This window comes from Pyrgilauda ruficollis, unplaced genomic scaffold (assembly GCF_017590135.1).
Source record: "Pyrgilauda ruficollis isolate IOZ18807 unplaced genomic scaffold, ASM1759013v1 scaffold74, whole genome shotgun sequence".
Classification (NCBI taxonomy): domain Eukaryota; kingdom Metazoa; phylum Chordata; class Aves; order Passeriformes; family Passeridae; genus Pyrgilauda; species Pyrgilauda ruficollis.
Genome location: NW_024529266.1, coordinates 4,411,855 through 4,434,232, shown reverse-complemented (window position 1 = coordinate 4,434,232; position 22,378 = coordinate 4,411,855). Strand labels below are relative to the sequence as shown.

Sequence of the window (22,378 nt, the reverse complement as noted above, 5' to 3'; positions counted from 1 at the left end):
GAACAATACCTTTTCTTCAATTTGGTATGACATTTCTAATATTTTACTTGGAATTAACTAGCTAACATGCAAGAACTGAACCATGACTAACTCATCAATTTAAATTTAATTTCAAGACACCTTATTTATTTTTGCATTTCTGCTTGGAAAATGTGATAGTCACTTTTATGTACAGTTTTCCTTATAAAAATACAAACTTACAAAAATGTTTATTATATTTTTCCCAAACCAGAAAACTGTTTTAAAATAAAGTTTAAAAAAAAAAAAAAAAAAAAAAAAGTCAAGCTTTTGCATGCATATATCAAACTGGCAGAAAAATATTTAGACAGACTAATATTTTTATAGCCAGATATAACAGATCTAATGTCAAGTTAGCAGTGACTGGAAAATTTTCCATGGTTTGAACTGTTTAAATGATACATAACAAGACTCTGACTGCTGATGTTTGCCTAGATCCAGTCCTGCTTTGCCTCCAACAGTAGTCATAGTTGGATATAATCAGCTCTGCTATCAAAAGATCTATGAGTTGTTCACATTGCAAAATTAAGTAACAATTACCAAATTTGTTATATTTCAGTCTTGCTTACTACCCAAATCACTCTCTTCTTAACCAAGTATTCTGACTCATAGCTTACTCCTGAAAGATGAGTCTTGCAAACAAACACTATTTGACTGCATGGAGCCATATGTTTTCTGATGTACAACCAAAAAATCCTCTCAGAAAAAAAAAAGAATAATAAACAATAAGAAGCAATGCCTCATGATTTAAGCACTAATGGTTGCTATGAAAGAGAAAAAACAACAAAAAGATGATCACTTTCACACCCAGAGATTATAGGAATGAATTTGTTTTATTAAAAAATCCAATGTACTTTTGCAAAGAAAGACGCATGCACAAAATCCAAGCTTGAATTATTTTACTACAGATTTCAGCCCTAGTGTATGTTAGACTATGGGTAAATGCAACAATTGAAAGGCATTCTTAGATATCAATGTATTATTTATTTATAATATACCACCATGTTATTGACACACTTTATTTCCTAAACCATTTCAAAGAGTATCAACCACACACACAAGCATTCATGTTATATCTAACAGAACAGTTTCCTTCTGCAAAGTGACTAAGCATGTATAATATACAACATATGCACATAACTTCCAGGACCAATCTGTTGTGCAGGACTGCATCAGGAAGTAATTCAAGCTATTTACAGCTCCTGCTATGATTTAACTATTCAAACTTAGCTCAATGAAAGACAACTTTCAATTACAGGATGGTATACCCTTAAATTATTTGAAAAAATACGGCAGTCACCCAATTCAGCTTCACAACCATTCTAATGGGAACAGTTTTACAGTCTGGAGCTAATTACATCTGAAAGAACAGAGAACAGTCTAAATGCCACCATTGTGATGAGCTTTGGATTGTTGAAAACTTTCTTGTATGAAGCTGGATTTCACTGCTTCATTATATTATAAACTGTTAGGTATATACTTACCACAGGCTTTACAGGCAACAGCACAAATCTCTTCTGCAACATATTCTCCAGCTGAAAATTGAAGGTAGTCTCCTTCTGTCTTCCCAGGAGAATGATAAAGGTACACTTGAAGCAATGGTTCTGTCTGCTTGGGTGCACTGCTATTTCCACGGATGTCACCATTCTGGTGGACAGTAGAAGTTGCTGTACTTTCCACATTTGTCATTGTAAGACAAGCCATAGTTTGTTTTGGTTCTGTTCAAAGCATCTGCCTGAAAGAAATGTAAGAAATACTTCTTGACTAACTGCACTTGGTTTTATTTGTAATATTCATATTTAGTGACAGTACTGTTCTGACACTGAAAATCATTAGAACTTGAAGACAAGCAAACAGCTTAGGTGGTTTACAAAAAGCAAAGTTTCTCCTCGATTTACTATATAGCCCTAGAGGAAAAGTAACTGACAGTATTAAAGGAAAAAACAAAATATAAACTGGGAGTCCAGTTAGAGGATTATCACTTTTCACTGGACTTTAGACAGCATGTGCTTACCTGCAACATGCTAATTAAACCTGAATGTCAAAAGAATTGCTTCAACAAGATCTAGTTGGGTCACAAACTTGCACTGATGGAGAGAAAGACAGAAACAGCACCTTGCAGCTGAATTTTCCTTGTAAGCAAACACTTCAAAAAAGTGCTGAGATGAGAATCTAACAGACATGGTTTGTTGACCTAGGAATAGGCAATCTTCCAAGACCACCTTCTTCCAGAAAAAAAATAATTTTATCTGCCATTAAAATAACAGTCGTCTCTGATAAATGTAATCAAAGACTAATAATGTAAAAAATAACCACACATATATTTGATAATGAAAAAACAGTTTAAAAATGTGAGATTCAACAGCATATTCCAAAAGCCAGTTGAAGAATATCTTTGCTTCTCTGTGACTGCATCACAATTTTAATCGGTACAACCCCTTGTAAGGCAAAAGCTTCAATCACAGTCAACAAGCTTGCTTTTATTAGAAGTTATTCCAAGTAGCCACCACCTGGAATTCTGCATTTCTTATTCTGAAAATGCAGAATAGGTTCAAACAAGACAATTTAAAAAATTTGATTTTTTTAGAATCAAAGTATGGTTTGGGCCACAATAACGTTGCCCTGACACCTCCTTCTCATTGAGCTGAAAAACCCCAACTATCTCGGTCCTTCCTCATGGAAGAGGCACTCCAGAGCTCTGATTGTTTCTGTGGCCCTTCTCTGGACTCACTCCAAATATTCCATGTCTTCCCTGTGCTAGGGATTCCAGAGCTGGACACAGGACTCCAAGTGCAGTCTCACAAAAACACAGCAGAGGAAGAGAATCACACCCCTTGACCTGCTGGCAATGCTTCTTTGTATACAATGAAATTGGTTTTCTGGGGTGCCAGCACACATTGTCAGCTCACATCTCACTTTTTATCTACCAGAATCCCCAAGTCCTCATTGGGCTGCTCTCAAATCTATTCATCCTCCAGCCTGTACTGATCCTGGAGATTGCTCTAACCTAGATGCAGGACCAGGTGCACTTGGCATTGTTGAACTTCATGAGTTTCCCATGGAATCACTTCTCAAGTCTGTCAAGGTGCCGCTGGACGGTGTCCCTTCCCTCAGTCCCTTCATCTGCACTAGTATGCTTGGTGTCATTCCCAAACTCACTAAGGGTCTGCATGTTGCTGCTTAAGATATTGAATGGTTAATAAAGATACTGAAAATGTAAATGTTTAAGTTAAAAATATGTCTATTGTTCTGCACAGGCATATGAATATTACATTCTTAATGCATTATTTTCAACAGCTTTTGTTTGTATTGAACTATGTTGCTTTATAGGAAAGAGCTGTTTGGAACATGTTTTGGGGGTTGTTTTTTAAATTTTCTGCTCCTAACTAGAATTATTTAAGAAAGGATGAGTGTATGAATATTCATTAATGAGGGCTAAAGATGATGTGTGCTATGGAAACCACAACAGTTACATCAGCAGGAAAAAAAGGCTGATCTTAAATAAGAAAAACTAACTTAATGAGTTATGAGATGACAAAAATATTCAATTACATATACAAGAGGATAAAACGGTGTTACCATTACGCTAATTCTGGGGGAAAGAGAAAAGAAAAAAAAGAAAAATCATCCCTCCTCACTCAACAAGGAATTATTGTTTTTTAGAAGAAAATAACCACTACATGACTATAAACATTATATTTAAAAGATTTCTCACTACTTTTGTCAACATTATGCAAGACGTAATGTCTGTGCTCTGCAACTTGCTTTTATAAAACAGTCCCAGGTTTAACCCACAGGGTGTAATACCACAGGGGGTCATCTTTAATTACTACAGTAATTTTCCCAAAATACTCCAAAATTAACCTCTGTTTATTCAAACATTAACCTGATTTTTCATCCTGGTCACTCAGCTTTATGTCTATCCAAAAGTGAATGGAAATGTAATTTGTCAACCTAACTGAAAACCTGTCCAGTTTCAGAAGTGTACTAAACACACGTGCTTCTGCCTGCCTCTCCTTCATAAAGTCTGTGTATTTACGATATATTTGTCCTTTCAAAAAACTCCCATCATTCTCTTTGTTTCTGTATTAAAAAACTCGATAAACCAAGAAGGGAACCTTGCTTAATCACACCTAAGAATGTGAAATAGCAATAAAATGCAGTAAACAATACAAAGTAAATACTCTACTCTGTTCTATTTGTTGCTCTAATTTCACAGGTTCCATATGACAATGTGAAAAAAATCTCAAGACATACTATTCAGTAAAATTGTGTCATGACTTCAAATTAACTGATTTTCAAGTTTCAAGTTTGTTAAAGTGCAGACAAAGCAGGTGAAACCAAGAAATAGTCCTACATTATTTTCTTCACTGAAAATAGAAAACACATTTTCTTGCCCTCTGCCTCGTACATGTAACTAAAGCAGTTATATGGGCAGAACCTGACGTGCAAAGTAACTGAAACACAAGGTCATCACTCGCTGGTGAAAACAATACAAAACTGCTTTCACCTGTTTTTCTTAGCAAACGAGTCTCAAATTGGACACATTTGGTTTTCCCTGCTTTGCTCTATTCCACTATATTAGCACAACAGAAATACTAAACATGGCCAAAAAATTAACTGCTGTTGATCTAGTATATTTTAAATATGACCTATTCTTCTGATGGAGTTAAGTATTTTGAGACTAAATATACTGGGAGACAACAGCATACCTGTTTGCAGAACTCACTGAGTATAATCTTCTGGGGTATACAGATTTGTTCATACTGTAATTCAAAAGAATTTGTGTGTTTCTATAAAGAATGTAAATAATTCTCACTGCTTTATGAAAGGATTTAACATATTCAGAATGCAACTTTTGTAGATAAGTTACTTGGTGCCACAAAGATATTTGTTTGAACAAAAAACCCTATACCAAGTCCACACAAATCTTTAGAGTGGATGTCTGACATAACAAAGACTCAATTAAAAAAATGGCCAAACCAGTTATTCAAGTAATAAACAGGAATAGGTCTCTGGTAACAAAGTCTGAGATAAGAATGAAGTTTTGGAGATGAAAACTACTAGCTGTAGGAGATGTTATTCTGGTACTGATGAACAGATTATTTGATTCAATAGAATTATTTTATGTTCCTAATACAGATAATATTTTAAGCCATGGCTTCTAAAGGATAAGATTAATCATTCCATACACTGCCCTAACCACAATCACCAGCATCTACAACGGAACATGTCTACATACAATTCTCTGCTGACATTTGTATCAGCAATGCACCTGAAAATTATCTTCACCAGCCACACTACGCTGCAGAATTGTAATTTATACGGTTCTTTCTAAGTCAACCATCAAGAAACTGGTTAATTAGATTGAAATCATGACTCACAGAAGACATTTCACTAAAACATGGAGGACATACTATTTAATAATATGCAATATTCACAGCCTTCAGAAGATTGTTTTCCAACTTACAGGGTTTCTTTTTTGAAGGGGGTCGGGGGGGGGGTCGGGGCGGGGTGGGGGCATTTGAGGCAACCACAATCACCAGCATCTACAACGGAACATGTCTACATACAATTCTCTGCTGACATTTGTATCAGCAATGCACCTGAAAATTATCTTCACCAGCCACACTACGCTGCAGAATTGTAATTTATACGGTTCTTTCTAAGTCAACCATCAAGAAACTGGTTAATTAGATTGAAATCATGACTCACAGAAGACATTTCACTAAAACATGGAGGACATACTATTTAATAATATGCAATATTCACAGCCTTCAGAAGATTGTTTTCCAACTTACAGGGTTTCTTTTTTGAAGGGGGTCGGGGGGGGGGTCGGGGCGGGGTGGGAGCATTTGAGGCAACAGCTGGCTCTTGAAGGGAAGCCTCCTGAGCCAGGGTCTTTAGCCATACCACTTCAAATGTATAATTTCAAAGGTTTAATGCATCTCACTACAGATAAATCCCCAACAGTTAATGACCTTTTTATCACTTGAGAAATCTCTGTACTAAACATGGGAGTGATGAATCCCTTTAAATGAGCATGTCACAAGACATCCACTCACTGCAGGAATCCACAGAAAGTCAGACAAAGCAAGCACACAGGCGGAGGTGGAACATAATGTATCTGCATTAAAAGTACAATATTAAAAGAATGTTAATGGCTGTGAACAATACATAATGCATGATTACTGAAGATATCAAATCTGTATTTAGTTACAGATGAAGTGATCTCCTCCTGTCTTATTTGCCCAAATTCCTGTCATCTATGCCAAGAACTTTTTTAATTTAGGCTTTTTAAAATACAAAATTAAAAAAAAAATTAAACCACATTTGTGGTACTAACACTACCTCTCAGTTCTAGCAAGAAAGTGGCATAGAAGCCAGATACCTGACTTCAAATGTAATCACCAGGTTTTTTTGCACACAACATGTTTTTCTTTTCTGTGAATACAGCATCAGTTTGAGAAAACTGTTGATGGCATTACATGGAGAGAATCAAAATGAAAAAGTGAAAGTAATCACAAAAAGAGACATGGTATGTTCACTTCATGTAATAATAATCCCTTTAGCCACAACAATTAAATCTGTTTGAAAACTGACAACATCCACTCATTTCAATTCACGTGGAAGTTAAGATCAACTATCTTGCAGCAGGAAGGGCAAGGGCACACACACCCTTTGCTCTCATTGCACAACACTTCTGTGGTTGCAGAAAACTATTTGAAAGTGCTTAAGCACAACAGCAGCTTCCTGCAGCAATGAAAAAAATATATATTCCTTTTGTGACCCTCCCAACACAGAAAGGACCTGACAGAGAACCAAAAATTGATTTTAAAACTGAATAAAGGTGGGGGAAATACAACACATGGAAGTCTGAAGGGGGCAGAATTCAAAATGGAGAACTCTTCAAGTTTCATACTGGATGACTCTTCAGACAGGTATCTCCCTGAACAGGAGCAAAGACTTCAACACAGCTTCCTCAGTGCCAGGCGCTGTGTTGATTGAGTCTATCATGAATACCACACTCCCTTCTTCCATCCCCAAAAAAGAACCCATCTCAGTGAGCAGTAAATTCAGCTTCTTTCCCCACAGAAGTCATCCTGGTGGCAATGATTAGCATTTCTCCTCCAGCAATACTAGCTTTAGAGACAGACAGTTTTGCCTTGCTTGGACAAGTTGTGTATTTTGTAGGCACCTCCTCCAAGTGCTTCAGACCATACCAGGATCTGATCTCAAGGCCAGTACAGTCAGCACAGGTTTTCCAGACCTGTGCTGATGTGCTGGAAGGAGAGAGGAAGGATTGTTTGGGGGAGAGCTGTCTGTCTCCGACCTTCTGAGCACACATTCTATGCACACTGGTCTGAGAGCACGACCTTCAAACGAAGCAGGGAACAATCACCTATTCCTACAGGTTTCAGATCAAGGGGCATTGTGGGTATTCTAATTTATCTTCTATTTTAAAAGTACAGTTCCATGCTGAGAACTGCCTAGCATTCGTAATTCCCAGTCAGGCTCCTGACTTTAACCAAAACTGCATGAAGATTTATCTATGTTTAACTATGTCGTTTTTCCACAAATCCAGCAGAATAAGGATTCCAACATTTTGAATACTATCAAAAATACTGTAGCTTGTGCTTCACAGGCAAAAAAAATCAATGAAGCAGACTAACAGAAAATCTATTCTTCACATGACGAACAAAATGATTGCTTACTTAGTAAAAAGCAGTTTACAGCTGTGATCAAGAAGCATGGAAACACACAGATTAAAAACTCCAAGCTCAACAGGTTCATGTGACATATTTCTCTCTTTCTCCCTCATTCCATCTACAGGATCTGCATTAAGGCCTTAAAAAACTATTCAGTTCACACACTTTCAGACTAAGTTTCATCTGACACAACTTACTCTTTTAGAAGCAGAGCTGCTGTACCAATCTCACAGTGCACCATCTTGTCAGTGACCTAGCTCCCCTATTTCCTCCTTCCCTCTATTTGTTCAAGTCTCCACCATCTTACATTTCTGGTAGCTGCAAGGATTTAAATGCCCAATTCCAAAACAAACTTAAGAGTCCAATGAACCTCAGCCAAAATAAATTAGTCCATCATCTCCCAGTTGCCACTGTCTGCAAAGAACACAATACAGCATTTGTTATTTCAGCAAGTTCTTCAGAACTGCTATAAATACAATGAATGTTTGTGCCTTGTCACCAACTGCTTGGTGAAAGAAGAAAGAATAAATAGTATTTTCTATTGACAAGCAAGGCCTTGAAGACATAGGCTGTCCCCCAACAACTCAGTAAGTTTATTGCCCGTAAACCAAAGATGACAGCAATGTGCACACTTTCCATCTGCTTATATACACATCCTTCATTCAAGGAATTTGAATGAACATCAATACTGAAAGCCTTCCCAAGTAATGGTGAGTAGGTGGTATAGCAGGATGCTCTGCCTAGAATGGGATGAACCAACTTGAACAATGCTCTATTTTGCAAAGCTATCTGTAGTGAACTATAAGAGGGCATCATGCTGCTTTTGGTATTGGATTATGCTAAAACCAGCTTGACTCATCAACACCAAAGTTTAACATCCTGATAGTGAGGTGAAGGTGTGGCAAATACAGTAAAATATCCTTACCTAAAAATGCTAAGGTGACACAGTTGGTGATACAGGTAAGTAACATCAATCTCTACCTAATAATTTTTAGGGGCTTTCTTTGCTAGCTTTAATGAAATTGCTTTAATATAATTGTTTTGACATAGCATACACTATACTATCCTAGTTTTAGCTTCTATAATGCATAGTAAATAATTCTGATTAAGATCTTCATATCTAATAATTTATTATAGTAAATAATTCATTTTTATATTAATAGATCTTCTTTGCCTCCCTTAATCCTGTGGGACAAAGCTGTAAAGGTTCAATCACAACCCTATACTTTCTTAGGCCTAAAACTATTAGTTTGGCACTAAGATTGGATCCAGCCACACCAGGCACCTCCTTGAGAAGGAGTTTAGAAGGCAAGCAGGTCCCTTCTGCACCTCATGACTCAATGGAAACTTTTCTAATAAACTTTGTCTGAAGGTCTCACTCTACCTGTGACAGCAGATTAAGATTGCAGCAAAGTATCATAAAAAGCACTAACAAATCTCACATTAGCCAGTAGTAACAGAACATCACAAGGGTATTATGCATCTTGTTCCAAGACGACAAGAATCAAGTTTTCAACTCTAAATCCAAACTTAGACTGAGAAAAAAAGTCAGTCAGCTTCCCATCATTTTGGCTAGTTTGTTTCATTTACTCTTAATATGTATAATTAATATTTAATTATAGTCTTTGCAGTTCCGTTTGAATACACAGACAAATGGACCACAATTAAGCTTGCCCATAACATGTGCTCAGCATGGCTTGTTATGCTATTAAAAGTTTAAAATCTTATGACAATAGCAATAGTTTTCATATTCTGCATATACGACATCAGGTATCCTTGCTAATCTGGTCTGATTTTCTTTGTGTGTACAAGCTTGTTTCAGTGGGTTGCTTTACACACAAAAGTATGCTAAATTCAAGGAAGCAAATGCATACACTATGCTGACAGGCAATAAAGTATTGTATTTTTAAAACACCACCTCTTACAGAATGACAGTGCTTTTTAATGGACCAACAAGAGGTCCATTAAGTCTTTGTTCAGTCCGAACACGTCACATCAGCGAGAATTTCACAAAAAATTCACAGGAACAGATTAATGTATTTCAAGTATATATTCATAAGAAAATGTTCTCCTGACAAACTTGGCCAAAATATTCAACAATACTTTTAAAAATACTAAGCAAACTGGAAAATCTGAGAACTTTTTTCCATTACTTGGAAAGTAGGTGGCAAGTTCATAAATAAAATTAATCTGCACTTCAAATGCACCATCTTCTGCATTAAAACTCTGTTGTCTTTTCATATTTTATTCTTTTATTGTTGTCTTTTAATATTTATTCTGACCTTAAAACCAGCTTTCACAAAAATATAAAATATTCTCCTAAAGCATATTCAAAGATGTTTAGCGAACAAGGAGTGCATCTTCAGTTTTCATGGTCATTTTTCTAATATACTGTGCCTATTGTTCCCCTGCCATGAGGTGAAGCCACACAAGAAAACAACTGCTTTTACAAGAAACAAGCCCAAAATGTTAAGTAACTCCAAAGGAGTTTTCCTTCTTTATCAACTGTATACTAATAGCACAGAAGAATTTTTAATACACCAAAATTTGAATGCATGTGGTAGCAAGCAAATACATACAGAAGGTGACAGATTAATATATCAATGACAAAACATGCCAAAAAAAAAAAAAAAAAACAAACAAACAAAAAAAAAAACCTAAAAAAAAAGGTAGAGAAGCAAAGATAACATTTGCTTACAGTTTTCACTTGGAAAGCCACTCCCGGTATTCACAATTCAGTCCATGAACTTTTGTGTAAGAAGAGAGTAATGGTCCTGGCCTGATCTGCTTGCATGACACACAGGGACTAAGTGGATAGCTGTTAATATGAGGATTACTCCATTTTCATTCTGATATTTTCATTCTGAAAATTTTGATTTCTAAGTTCTTCACAACAGAATGAAGTAATCACTGTACTTATTGCAGGAAGAAAACTACCTGGGGCTACTGTCAGAAAATGAATGAACACCACACTCAGGTAGAAGCCTCAACATCACAGTAACATGCCTTGTAGGTGAGTTACCAGAGAAGTAATCAAATCAAAGAAGCAACAGCTTTGTTTAGGTTCCATTAGAACTTTGGAAAAAGTTGATCCATATCTGCAAAACATTTCAGTTTCACCACAGTGATAAATTTTAGCAAAAGTCTATTTCATCAGAAAATTTCCAAGCAATTCAAACAGTTGCCCAATCATTTGGCACAGATTATGTTCCAAAATAATGGCATCTGAGAGTCCTTAGTCCATTCAGAGCCACCATTACTGGCACATCTTTATATACACACAAGACATAGGAAAAGTAATGATAATGGGTCAGGAAGGCCATTTGCATGAAGCATGTGAAAATTATCACCAATTTACTTTTGCTCCCTTACATACCTCCCAAATTCTTTTAAAGTGATGCAATAAAAGATGACAACACCAAAATTAGGACTAAGTGATATTTTCACAAATATGCTACATCATACTAGATTTTTTTTGGTTAAATGTACTGAAAACAGTACTGTTTAATAGCTCAGATCATGGAACAAAAGATTGTTCCTAGTTACATACTAGAGCACAGGTCTTCCTGAATTGGTTCTTTGATTTCTTTCAGAAAGACATCAAATAGGAATTCCCAATGCTCCTGTGTACATGGAGGAAATTAATTCAAAGTAAAAAGCAGAACTGCTTGCTACTGGTCTCATTATGCCTGGCTGGATTTTAGTTACAAAAAAAAAAATAGTGAACTCTTCTAAAGTGAGCAATCAAAGCACCAACTTCTACACAGGAAAAACTACCAATGCATTATGAAGAAGTTAAGAAATTATAAAAAAAGGTTCAATGAAAAAATATCATTTCAATGTTAAAAAATATTCCAACAAACCATCAAAAAAGAAGAAGAAAAAAGTATTTTTCTATTAAAAGGCATTTTTGTTAAAAATGCTGTCTTGGGGAAAAACCCTTCAACAACCTATAGAGAGTATATAAGACAGCTACAGCCTCACTCAAGTTAAAAAAAAATACTGGAAGTGCAAACAAAAGCAAAAAAAAAAAAACAACAGCAGCAAAGTCGTCTGTGAAATTACTTAATTTTCTTAAATGTTGTAAGATTGAGACCGTCAGGAGGTGATGCTGGAAGACACTTTTGAAAAAAGCTAGCTATTCTTTCCCAAACGCAATTTCTGCTGTCATAATTGAAGAGTAATTTGTGAAAACATGAACCAGCACTTGTTTCTACAGTACTGAGGGCCAAAGAATAGCATCAACAGTTGCAAAACAGATGTCGGTTTACAGATGCTGTCAAGAGCCACACAAGCTAGTGCTAAGCTCTCAGAAGTCATACACGTTTCACACTGCAGTCAGTGAGTGCTGAAGAGTGGCACGGCAGGCACCAGCTGTATCACAATGGAAAAGGTTCCAAACCAGTTACTCTTCTCCCAGCCTTCTGAGGCAGGCAGGGATTTCCCAGCTATGTTCTGGTTTTAGCACCTTAACTGTGGAACAGATACAACAGAGAACAGCCAAGACACACCATCTGCACTGGTCTGGTACTTCTGAAAGACGTCAGACTTTTGACAAAGTTCTTTATCCTCTCCCACTACAGATGCACTCTGGAGTTCTGAGTCTATAAAAAATATATCCTCTAAGCAAATATCAACAAAACAATTTAACGAAGCAGAGTTATTTACTGGCAGAAATTAAAGAGTTCTCTTCCTCACAGAAGAAAAAGTTTCTCACAGCAAATATTTCTGTGAGGAAAACCAGTCATAACTCTTTCCAGTTGCCATTGGCTATTAGCATAAATTGCCCTGCTTGCATTTGTTCAGGAAGCTTTTTCCAAGACCTGGATTTTAAAAAGCTAAACTCTTTTGGACTTCCTTCTGAATTCTGTCATCTCCATTTTCTTGCATTCTTATCTCACTTCCCCAGTGTGGCAACTTCCCTCCTCAGAGCTCAGTAAAACTACTGCCTCTACAGCAACTGTCATACGTGTTTACACTACATGCAGAGCTCAAGAAGGCTCAAGAGCTAGAATTTTCCTGAGAACCAGGAGCAGAAGATTATGTAGTAGGGAGAAAGGGCAGTGACATCACTAAGTCTCCTCTAGGCAAGTAGGAAGTAAACAGAAAGAGGAAGAGCCATTCTAAAGTCAAGTGTCAAAACAATGTTTAAAAACATGCTTTCACCTTCATGGTTTATTTTATGGCTTTTCTCTTTCGATACAGATTGCATTTGGCAGCATAAAAGAAAAAAGAGACAAAAGAAAAGAGGGGAATGAACGATCCTGATTCCTGCCCAAGAATCAGAACATCTTAAGAAAAAAATCTGTTACTCTAACCTCCAAGACTGTTTAATGAAATTTGCAGTCACTTAAGTGAGAAATAATTCCATGGAACAGTATCACCAGGTCTCTTCATTCTAGGTGAAATGATGCCTCCTGTTTCAACTCCAGAATATCCCAACTGAAACTACTGCTCTTTGCCAAACTTCTAAATATCTACCCTTAGAGATTAAAGGTACACTTTTCCAGTCTGCCATACACAGTAAAGTATATAATATAGAATATAATAATCATAACCCAAACCAGCTCTTCTGCCCACAAAAAGAAAAACCACAAGAAGATCCACTACGCTCAACATAACACAATGTTATGTTTGTAAGATGTCACTCCCACTGTTCCCAATTTCATAGGTTATTTGGCTTCTTTCCCCTCCCAGTTTTCATCACCTGACCAAAGCAAGGTAAAGTGGTCTTGGACAAGAAAATTCCAATAATAGCCTCAATGATAAAACATGCATTACCTTGATTCCTGTAACTTTTTTTCTGGGAAAAATATGGTGGAAAACAAATCTAGTAAATCTGAGACAGAGACATCAAAAATGTGAAAACATCTGGACGAAGGAACTATTCTTATGCCAGCTACACTATCTGAAGAGAATCTGGAAACACATGCTTCAACAAATTAGCTCTTTGCAGAAATAACTGTCAGCATGTAAACAGGATAACAGTTAAGTCAGAGTGAATCAGCAAACTCTTCCAAACAGCCAAGAGCAATAGATGTCAGTGTCTCCTCTGGACTCTCCAGAAATACTTTCTTCAGTCTACCCTGCTTTTTCAGCTTCAGTTAAGAAACTGTACTTCAAAAGGTCAGATCTAATGCAAATTTCATTGTACAAATTTCCTTCTCAAGGTGCGGGGGTTTCTAGGGGATTTTGGTGTCATTTCCCTCCTTCCTCCTCGTCTTTGGAAAAGTGCCTAAAGTCTTGTAAAGGAAACCAAGCTAGCTCTTTACAGTAACACATCAGTTACAGGAACCCAGGACACTAATATTATTTACAACCCTGCCTTAAAAAACACCCTCCCCCCTGGAAAACCAAGCAAACAAACAAACAAAAAAAATCCCCCCCAAAATCCCCTAAAAATCCAGCCAAAGGAAAAACCAACAAAAACCCAGAACACTTCCCTCCCTGCTCTCCAACTTAGATCCCATACAGTTTCAACAAGGCTATGACTATGTACTTTCATAAACCCTTAGAGAGTCAGGGCCTGATCACATAAAATGAGACAACAAAACATAACGAAGACCATCTGAAACATACAAGCAACAATCTGAAATATTCAAGCAACTGCCACAGAAATATTTCAAATAAAATTATTTTTGTAGAAGTTTGATTAAACAGTAGAGTCAAGACTATGTAAATGCATTCACAAGCCCACCAAATAATGATTCAGAGTTCAATTACTGTATCAATATATAAATATTGTAATTATATAGATATTATAACATATATATATAGTGCAGCTTCTTGTTACTCTTTAGGAGAAGAGCTGAAGTATTTTTGCAAAAGAATACATTCTTTTTTTAAATCCTATATTAATGCTTCATATTGCTGAATAATTTATAACACCAATGTTGATGCTTTATCTTTACAATTCAGGAAAATGTACTTGCTTGATAGTTTATTTAATGTTTCCTTAAACACCAATGGCCTGCAAGTTCTCCACTTGTTCCCTATCTGAAATACCAGACAGCTTTTGCAAAGATACTGCACTACTTGCTTTGCCAAGATCATGTTATCTCTATAAACGCAGATTGTCAGAAAAAAATGCTGGCCAGAAAACCCAGGGCTCTGAAAGTAAACAAAGGTTTTTCATCAAATATACCACTAGCAGAGATTCTGCAGAAGTCTACTAGAAGTGACAAGGAGAAAGAAACATTAAGTTAAGACAAGTTATTTTCACAGTGTAGCATTTCAAACAGTCTGTGTTCTCTTGAACATTTTAAAGAAAGAACAGACTGGTGCTTTCCCAAACACTGCGGAAGAGTCAAATTATCATCACGTGGACCCAGTATTTGCAGAACTCTGAGTATGATTAAGCATTCAATTGTACACTTCACTTTCAAAGAGAAAGAAAATATTCCAAAATAAGATAAACTTAGAACTGCCTATATTCACATTGACTGTTCCCCAAGCTCTGAAACAATAATGACACAAACCTTTTTTCATTATTTTTGAAATTATATCCTGAAACACCCTAAGAAAACTGCAGAAAGCAAGAGCATGAAAACTATGCTCCAACAGACTAATAAGATCTAGCAGACTACCTGACAGTCTCAATAAATAAAAAACATAGTGGAAAAACAAGGAACTGTTTAAATAAGATATGCAATAGCTTTAGAATAAATACCTATTTTAAAAACTTTTTTTTTTCTCTCAGAAACAAGAGTGTCAAACTACTGAAAACAACCAGTATTTCCTGATTTTAAAACATGAAGAGTAGATGCACTGTTACAAAATAGGTTTTAGATAATCCTATGTTACTGAACTTGATGAAGGAAGGAAAAAAGCCAAATGTAACTGACTGGTTTATGATATACAGAAGATCAGACAGGAAGATATAGTGTTCTTTTCTGGATTTTAAAATATGCTGTTGCAGATTGTGCTATTATCAGTTCATTTATGACAAGGCATTATAAAATAAAGATTAAGCATTCATAGCACAACATTATTAAATAAACTGGTAAGTTGATGATAAAAATGTTACATTGCAAAATTCCCACTAAAAAATTTATTTAACTCCTCCTAAAATTCTTTCAGGTGACAGAAAACTAGAAAAAAACCCCTGAAAATACTCAGATCTCTCAGTACAAAAGTCAAACTCCAACACACAAGTTTTGCCTCTGAGCCCTGAGGGCTTCCACCCACATTTCAGTGTCCTTAGCATTGTGGGAACTCACCCAAACGTTCTGCAGATGCACGCACCCAGTAACACGAACCAAGGCACCTCAGCTCTCCCTGCAGGTCCCCACTCCAACTCAGCAATCATACTGTTCTAATCTCGTCTAAAAGTGTTATTTTCCCACCCACTCGTGGATAGGAAATTTTAATCTACCTAAGGTGATCTGTTCAAAATCTAAGATACTCCATTCTCTAAATTACAGAAGAAGAACTCTTTCCTAGATCATCTCAGACTTAGAAGCCACTTCAGTTTTTTTACAGAACTTTTCAGCATACTTGGCATAATTATTTGCAGCTTCACCTCAGCTCTGATGAAATAAGAATTTAATCTCTCTTCCCAAGTTTTGGAACCAGCTGTTGCACAGAAGTGTGGACCCCAAGAACCACTTCCCAAGGTGAAGCAGAATGACTAATGCAAAGTTGACAAAAGCAAGCTGTGAACATGAAGCAATAAAAAATCCAGCTAGGCCCCCCAGATTTCCTGTAAAAGATACTGCAGATTTTTTGACACTTTTTATTTCTTTGAATGTAAATAATTAGACAAGTTGGAGCTATGTGTAGAATACAAATGCAACACAGTTTATTACAGCCAAGTTTCTTCATAATTTGCGAATTATAATAAATTCTCACTCAAATACAGAGTAAGAATTGTCTACATCTGAACTAGTTGCTCTAAGAGGTAAAGTTTTGTACGTACATTTACAAGACAATTGCTGAAGCCCACTTAAATGAACTCAGTGTTTAAAATCAACCATGGTCTCTCCTTTCTTTATGCATGCTTTAAGCTCCCAAAGATATTCCTAAGCAAAGTACAAATCACTATAAACACTAGTGATTTGCTAGTGTAAATATAAAATATATATTTATATTTGCTAAATATAAATATATTTAGCAAATATAAATATATTTAGCAAATATAAATATATATTTTGCTAAATATAAATTCCAATTAGCACACAAAAGCCCATTAAAAATTAAAAGCCAATTAAAAATTAGCAAACAAAAGCCAATTAAAAATCCTAGGCAGGAATTAATAATGTCTGAGTAGACCACTTCTGACCAGGCATTCCAGCACCTGTAAATGGACATCCCTCTCCCCTCTATGGCTGTTCAGAGTTTGCTACATCTACCAGTAACCAGTCTTTTAATTTTTTTTTCCTTAATTGGGACTTAGTAAGGACTTTGGGCCTAGATGCAGGTGGATATTTATTGCACCTACTAGTAATCAAACTACACATAACAATATTTGTCTGCCAATCCACCAAATAAGTGAATTAAGTTTCATGTCATTAAAGTAAATACAGTCACAGGCACTACATCCCTTTGACTGGCACACAGACAAAAAGAAAATATAAAAAAACCCCAGCCAAATGACAGAAGAAGTCAGACTGAGGCCTTAATTTTTTAGATCCCTGATAGCACTCTTTAGTATCAAATTTGGTTAAAAACAAACCTCCACAATGTGGCTTTGCTACAAAAGAGAACATGCTTCTGTCAGTGACAAACGTATCGTCAGTGTCACCAGAACCCTTCCCCTATTCTAGACAATCTCTATGTATTTGAACAAGTCTGTAACAACACATAATAATCCTAATATTTTCAGTTGCCACTGCAGTTTAATACTAGGATCCTTTACGTAAAACACTGTCACTTCTCTTACTTTCTGAATCTAATACAAAGGTCTAAATCATTTCCCTAGGCTCACACTGTGAACCACCAGCAAACCAAACATAAACAAAATTCTTTGATTCATGAAATATTTAAGAGAAAAAATGGCAAAGAAAGCTTTATCTCATCATTCTTTTCATATAAGGCACTGAAAAAAAAATCCATTTTAAATTTCAACTCTTATCATAATTTTTCCCACACTGTTTCTCATGTTTCATTTTTCAGTTTTAGTATATAGAGAAAATCTCAGGGAGAGGAAAGAGAAAAACTCTTCTGAACACAGAGAGTTCAACACAAAGGGCATGAGTATGGAAGAAACCAAGGAAAAAACCACTGAGAGAAAGACATAGATGTAATATATCAACATATGTAACACCTCTCAAAGTAACACAACACAGTGATTCTGCACAGTGTTTATTAATTCCATTCTCAATTACTCTTTAGAGTTCAAAAAATACACATAACTAGGTAACAAATGTGACACTACTGTGAACAACTCTATCAAAAGCTGTAGGTATATTGTTCAGTACCTCACAGGTGACCAAGATATCCCTCATGCCTACAAAAGAAACAAAATTCTTAGTGACTGTGGTTCTGCTCCACTCTAAATGTCATTACCATGTAGGATGTAATGCCCTCTACATTATTTCAAGCAGTAAATAAAATAAACTCGCAAAAACACGCTCGTGTTATTCTTCCACCTGCGCTCAGGAATGATAAGTTTTCATTCACCAGATGCTTCCCCTTTCCACCTCCCTGAAAACTGCTCACAGACAAAGATCACCATTTAACATTTGGCCTAACTAGAGGCACAAGCAGCATATGCCACCACATCTCAGGACTGTGTGTAGGCTGGGATAGATTCTGCCCGTCAGACAGGCAGGCAGAATCGCAGGAAGGGTCTGGTGGGTTGACCTTGGCTGCAGGCCAGGTGCCCACTAAGCCACTCTACCACACCCCTTGTCAGCTGGACAGGTGAGAAAAAAGACAGAAAACAACTCATAGGTTGAGATAAGGCAGTTTAGTAAAGCAAAAGCAAAAGTTCATGCACACACAAGCAAAGACAAAAACCCCTATTCTCCACTTCCCATCAGCAAGCAATGTTCAGCCACTTCCCATGAAGCAGGGCTGCAGCACATGTCACAGCTGCTCTGGAAGGTAAACACTACAAATAACCCGTGCTCTCCCTTCCTCATCCTTTACTTAGCTTTTCTATCTGAGCTGACATCATATGGTACGGAATATCCCTTTGGTCACTTTGGGTCAGCTGTCCTGGTTGTCCTCTGCCAAGATTTTTGCCAAGATTTTGCCCACCCCCAGGCTGCCGGTGGGAGGTGGAATGATGGAGAGACAGCGCTGGTGCTGTGCAGAGCTGCTCAGCAGCATCCAAAACACTGGTGTGTCACCAGCTCCTTTGCAGGTACCAGTGCAAAGCACAGCACTGTGAGGGCACCTGTGGGAAAATTAACTCCATCTCAGCCAGACCCAATACAAAGAGGTGCAGCAGGGGTTACGGCAATTAAATAACTCTTGTACTTGACAAAGGATTTTAGAAACCTAGAATCTAAAATCAAATTAATGTAAGAAGTGGTTCTTGAGCTTCTTTTTGCCAGACACAGGCTTTTGTAGACAGCAAGACAGGGTAATGGAAGGATGCCTTCTCTGATGAAGAATCCTATCTCATCTGACACGGAAATTTCCTAAAACCAAATTATCTCCCTCTCAAACTAGGTCCTCTTAAGCAGTGTAAGCACAGCAGCTGAGTCACAGTGAAGATTTGATGTCATTTTATGTGTTGTACACGATCTCCACCAGAAAGAAGAAAAAGAGTGGGCAACAGGTAAAAGAGGCAAATCCTTGAGGGAAAAACTGAGAGTGAATTGAGAGAGAAAGGACAATATGACATGTATTAGAAACTGTATGACAGCAGAACATCAGATTTTCCAGAAAAATCCGAGTACCCCTTACTCTAAAACCTGGATGTTGCTTGAATAGTCTGCAAGTTCAGAATGCATTTCCAGGTCAAAAGTACAGATTAGTATGCCAAGTCTGAGCCCAAACTGAGCTGCTCTCAAAAGCAGCTGCTTTTCCTCTTTTCCCATGGCCACTCCCTCTCCCAACTAAGCCTTTCTAATAAAGAGAAATTCTCCTCTCCTCTCTCACCCACAATTGGGTACAAAACCAGGTTCAAATTTTAGCTGAAATAACCTCAGTGATTTAGCACTTACTCCACCTCCTTTAAAACTAATTAAAAATTAATTTAACTTGTTCCAAACTAATTAAAAGTTCATGATTCAAAGGCAGGCATAACCGTAACACACACAAGGTGAAATCAATGCTTGTGCATAAGCAGATGAAAAAAACTAGAAGGCTGGAGCCTGCTTCATCTTGGTAGGCATAGGAAAACAGTAACTACTGAACATGACCAAATGTCTGGATGCCATTTGATTCCTAGAAAAATCCAAAAGGAGGAAGGAAGTAGAGGCATCCTGCGAAAATTAAGTTCTTCCAGAGCATTATGTTTTAAACTTTGGAAATATAATTGAACACAAATGAAAACTTGGGAAGAAGTTCCAGCTACTCCTGAGAAGAAAGTACATTTTCATGGATTATTTGCTGGGAGGCAGTGACAGATACCAGAGGAGGGGGACACTCCATGACCAGAGGATTAAGTAAAAGCATGAGTCTCAGTTCAGGTGGAAGATGAAAATAGTGCACTGAGCCTTTGAGCACTACAACTGCAGCCTTCAAGCACTGAAAGTGCCACCCTCCTGACATCTTCAGGCTGGTTTTTTTAAATGAAGGCAGAACAAATGAAACCTACAAAAATCCTATTTTAAACTGACATAAAATTAAAGGAAGCAGGAGTAAATACCTTCGGGGGGGGACCCCAAAGACTACAGGAAGTTAATTTGGGGAAGAAAATTAAAAGGAGGTTTAAGGAGCCCATTAAATAGAGCCCATGGCCAAGACCAAGTTAAAACAGATGTTCAAATCACAACTTTAATCTTTCTGTTGTGGGGTGCGAAAAAACACCAGTGGAAGTGACTGCTTTTTCTTCATGAACTTCAGCCGCCATGGCACAAGAGGCCATGTACCAGCTGGACCAGGGCACTGACTGTCCCTTCTACCTGGCACTGGTGAAGCCACGCCTTGAATTCTGTGGTCAGTATTGGCCCTCTTATGACAAGGACACTGAGGTGCTGCAGCATGTCCACAGAAGAGCAAAGGTGAAGGGTCTGGAGCATAAATTCTTGTGGGGAGCAGCTGAGGGAGCTGAGATTGTTCAGCCTGGGGAAAAGGAGGCTCAGGGGTGACCTTATCAGACTCTATAGCTGCTATGAGAAAGGAGGTTGTTGCAAGGCAGTGTCCCTTCTCCCAAGTAACAAGTGACAGGTGAAGGGGAAATGACTCAGGTTGTGCAAAGAGAGATTCAGATTGGATATAATGAAAAAAATTCTTCACTGAAAGAGTGGTTAGGCTTTGGAATAGGCTGCTCAGGGAATGGTGAATTCACCATCCCTTGAGGAGTTCAAAGGAGCAGACACAGCACTTTGTGCTATGGTTTTAGTGGGCATGGTGGTGTTCAGTCAAATGCTGGACTTATCTTGGAGGTATTTTCCAACCTTTATGATTCTATGTCTCTATAGCATGTTTTGCATGCTTCTAATGACAGGGTAAGTCAGTCCCAACTACTGTTTAGTCTCAACTACTGGCAAATGTCACCTGTTGCAGAGCCAACTAGCTTTACTGACAGAAACCAGAACAGTAAATACTTGTAACAACACAATCCTCCAGAAGAACAAAGCAACTCTAATCCTGTGGTTTCATCTGAGTACCCTCTAATCTGCCACTCTCCAAAAGAATGGCAAGAGAACAAAGTTGCTATGTTACTTCCTTACCACCTGGAACATGCAATGAACAAAATAAATAACTATAAACATCTGGCTTTCTCACAAGTACATATAAAATCAAAATGAAGGAATAGCTCTGCATAGTCCACAAACTATGGATGGATTTCATACTTGTTCAAATTTTTCTTGGGCAGTCTGTGCAAACATCTTGCTCAGATAAACCAGCTTTGCTTCCTCCTGGAAGCAAAGTACATAGTTTTTCTACTACGAACTTTTAAAACACCCAGCCTAACAGGGTGGTGAAGAGGCTTCAGCAAGTTGTGCCAGCTTTCATAACATTGGTTTATAAAATACATCCATGCCAGTCAATTTCTTCTCTAGTCAAAAAAAAAAAAAAAAAAAAAAAAATCACTACTACTACAAGTTTCAATGCCCTAATGAAGCATTGGTGGTCTTGAAGGACAGTCAGCTCCCAACAGCTTCTGAGCAGTTTTTCATTTTCTTGTGTCTTGTCACAGCTTTCACCCCAACATACCTTGCTCTTGCAATATAAGCCTGAAGGCTGTGCAGCCATACAGAAGTTGAAGAGGTCAAAGCACAGACTGCAGATAAACAAACCTAGATGTTCAGAAGCACTACAAGCAAGAGCAACACAATTAGCTGATTCCCACCTGTCAATGCTAAGTTAATACTGGTCTTTCTACAGCGTGATTTCTCAGTCATCCTGCTCATTTAAGTTTGAAAAGGGCAGTATTACATTGAACACACAACAAACCCCTCCACAATGTGCATGTAGGATGTTAGTGAATGTTTTATCTATTCAGCCCTCAAAATTAAACACTTGCAGTACATCTCCTTCCCTCAGCTCTTTTATATACAATTATCATAACATATATGATGGATTTATGG

General features: G+C 37.3%; 1 protein-coding gene across 12 annotated transcripts in view; it reads right to left on the bottom strand.

Moving 5' to 3' along the window:
- JAK2 (Janus kinase 2) overlaps positions 1 to 22,378 on the bottom strand; it is an 87,067-nt gene that overhangs the window by 41,960 nt on the left and 22,729 nt on the right. For 4 of the 12 annotated variants that reach the window (XR_005956766.1, XR_005956767.1, XM_041486231.1 and 1 more), the window contains exons 1-2: positions 13,509 to 13,656; positions 1,503 to 1,753 (exon numbers count right to left, since the gene is read on the bottom strand). Coding sequence is in view for 10 of the 12 variants with exons in the window: in XM_041486231.1 (XP_041342165.1) it covers positions 1,503 to 1,722 (220 nt within the window). In the remaining 2 variants the exon portion in view is untranslated. Of the gene's footprint in view, positions 1 to 1,502; positions 1,754 to 4,730; positions 4,749 to 7,924; positions 7,943 to 10,425; positions 10,447 to 12,049; positions 12,939 to 13,508; positions 13,657 to 15,946; positions 16,048 to 22,378 lie in introns of those variants that run through there. The other 8 variants (XM_041486234.1, XM_041486235.1, XM_041486232.1 and 5 more) reach the window with 6 other exon arrangements.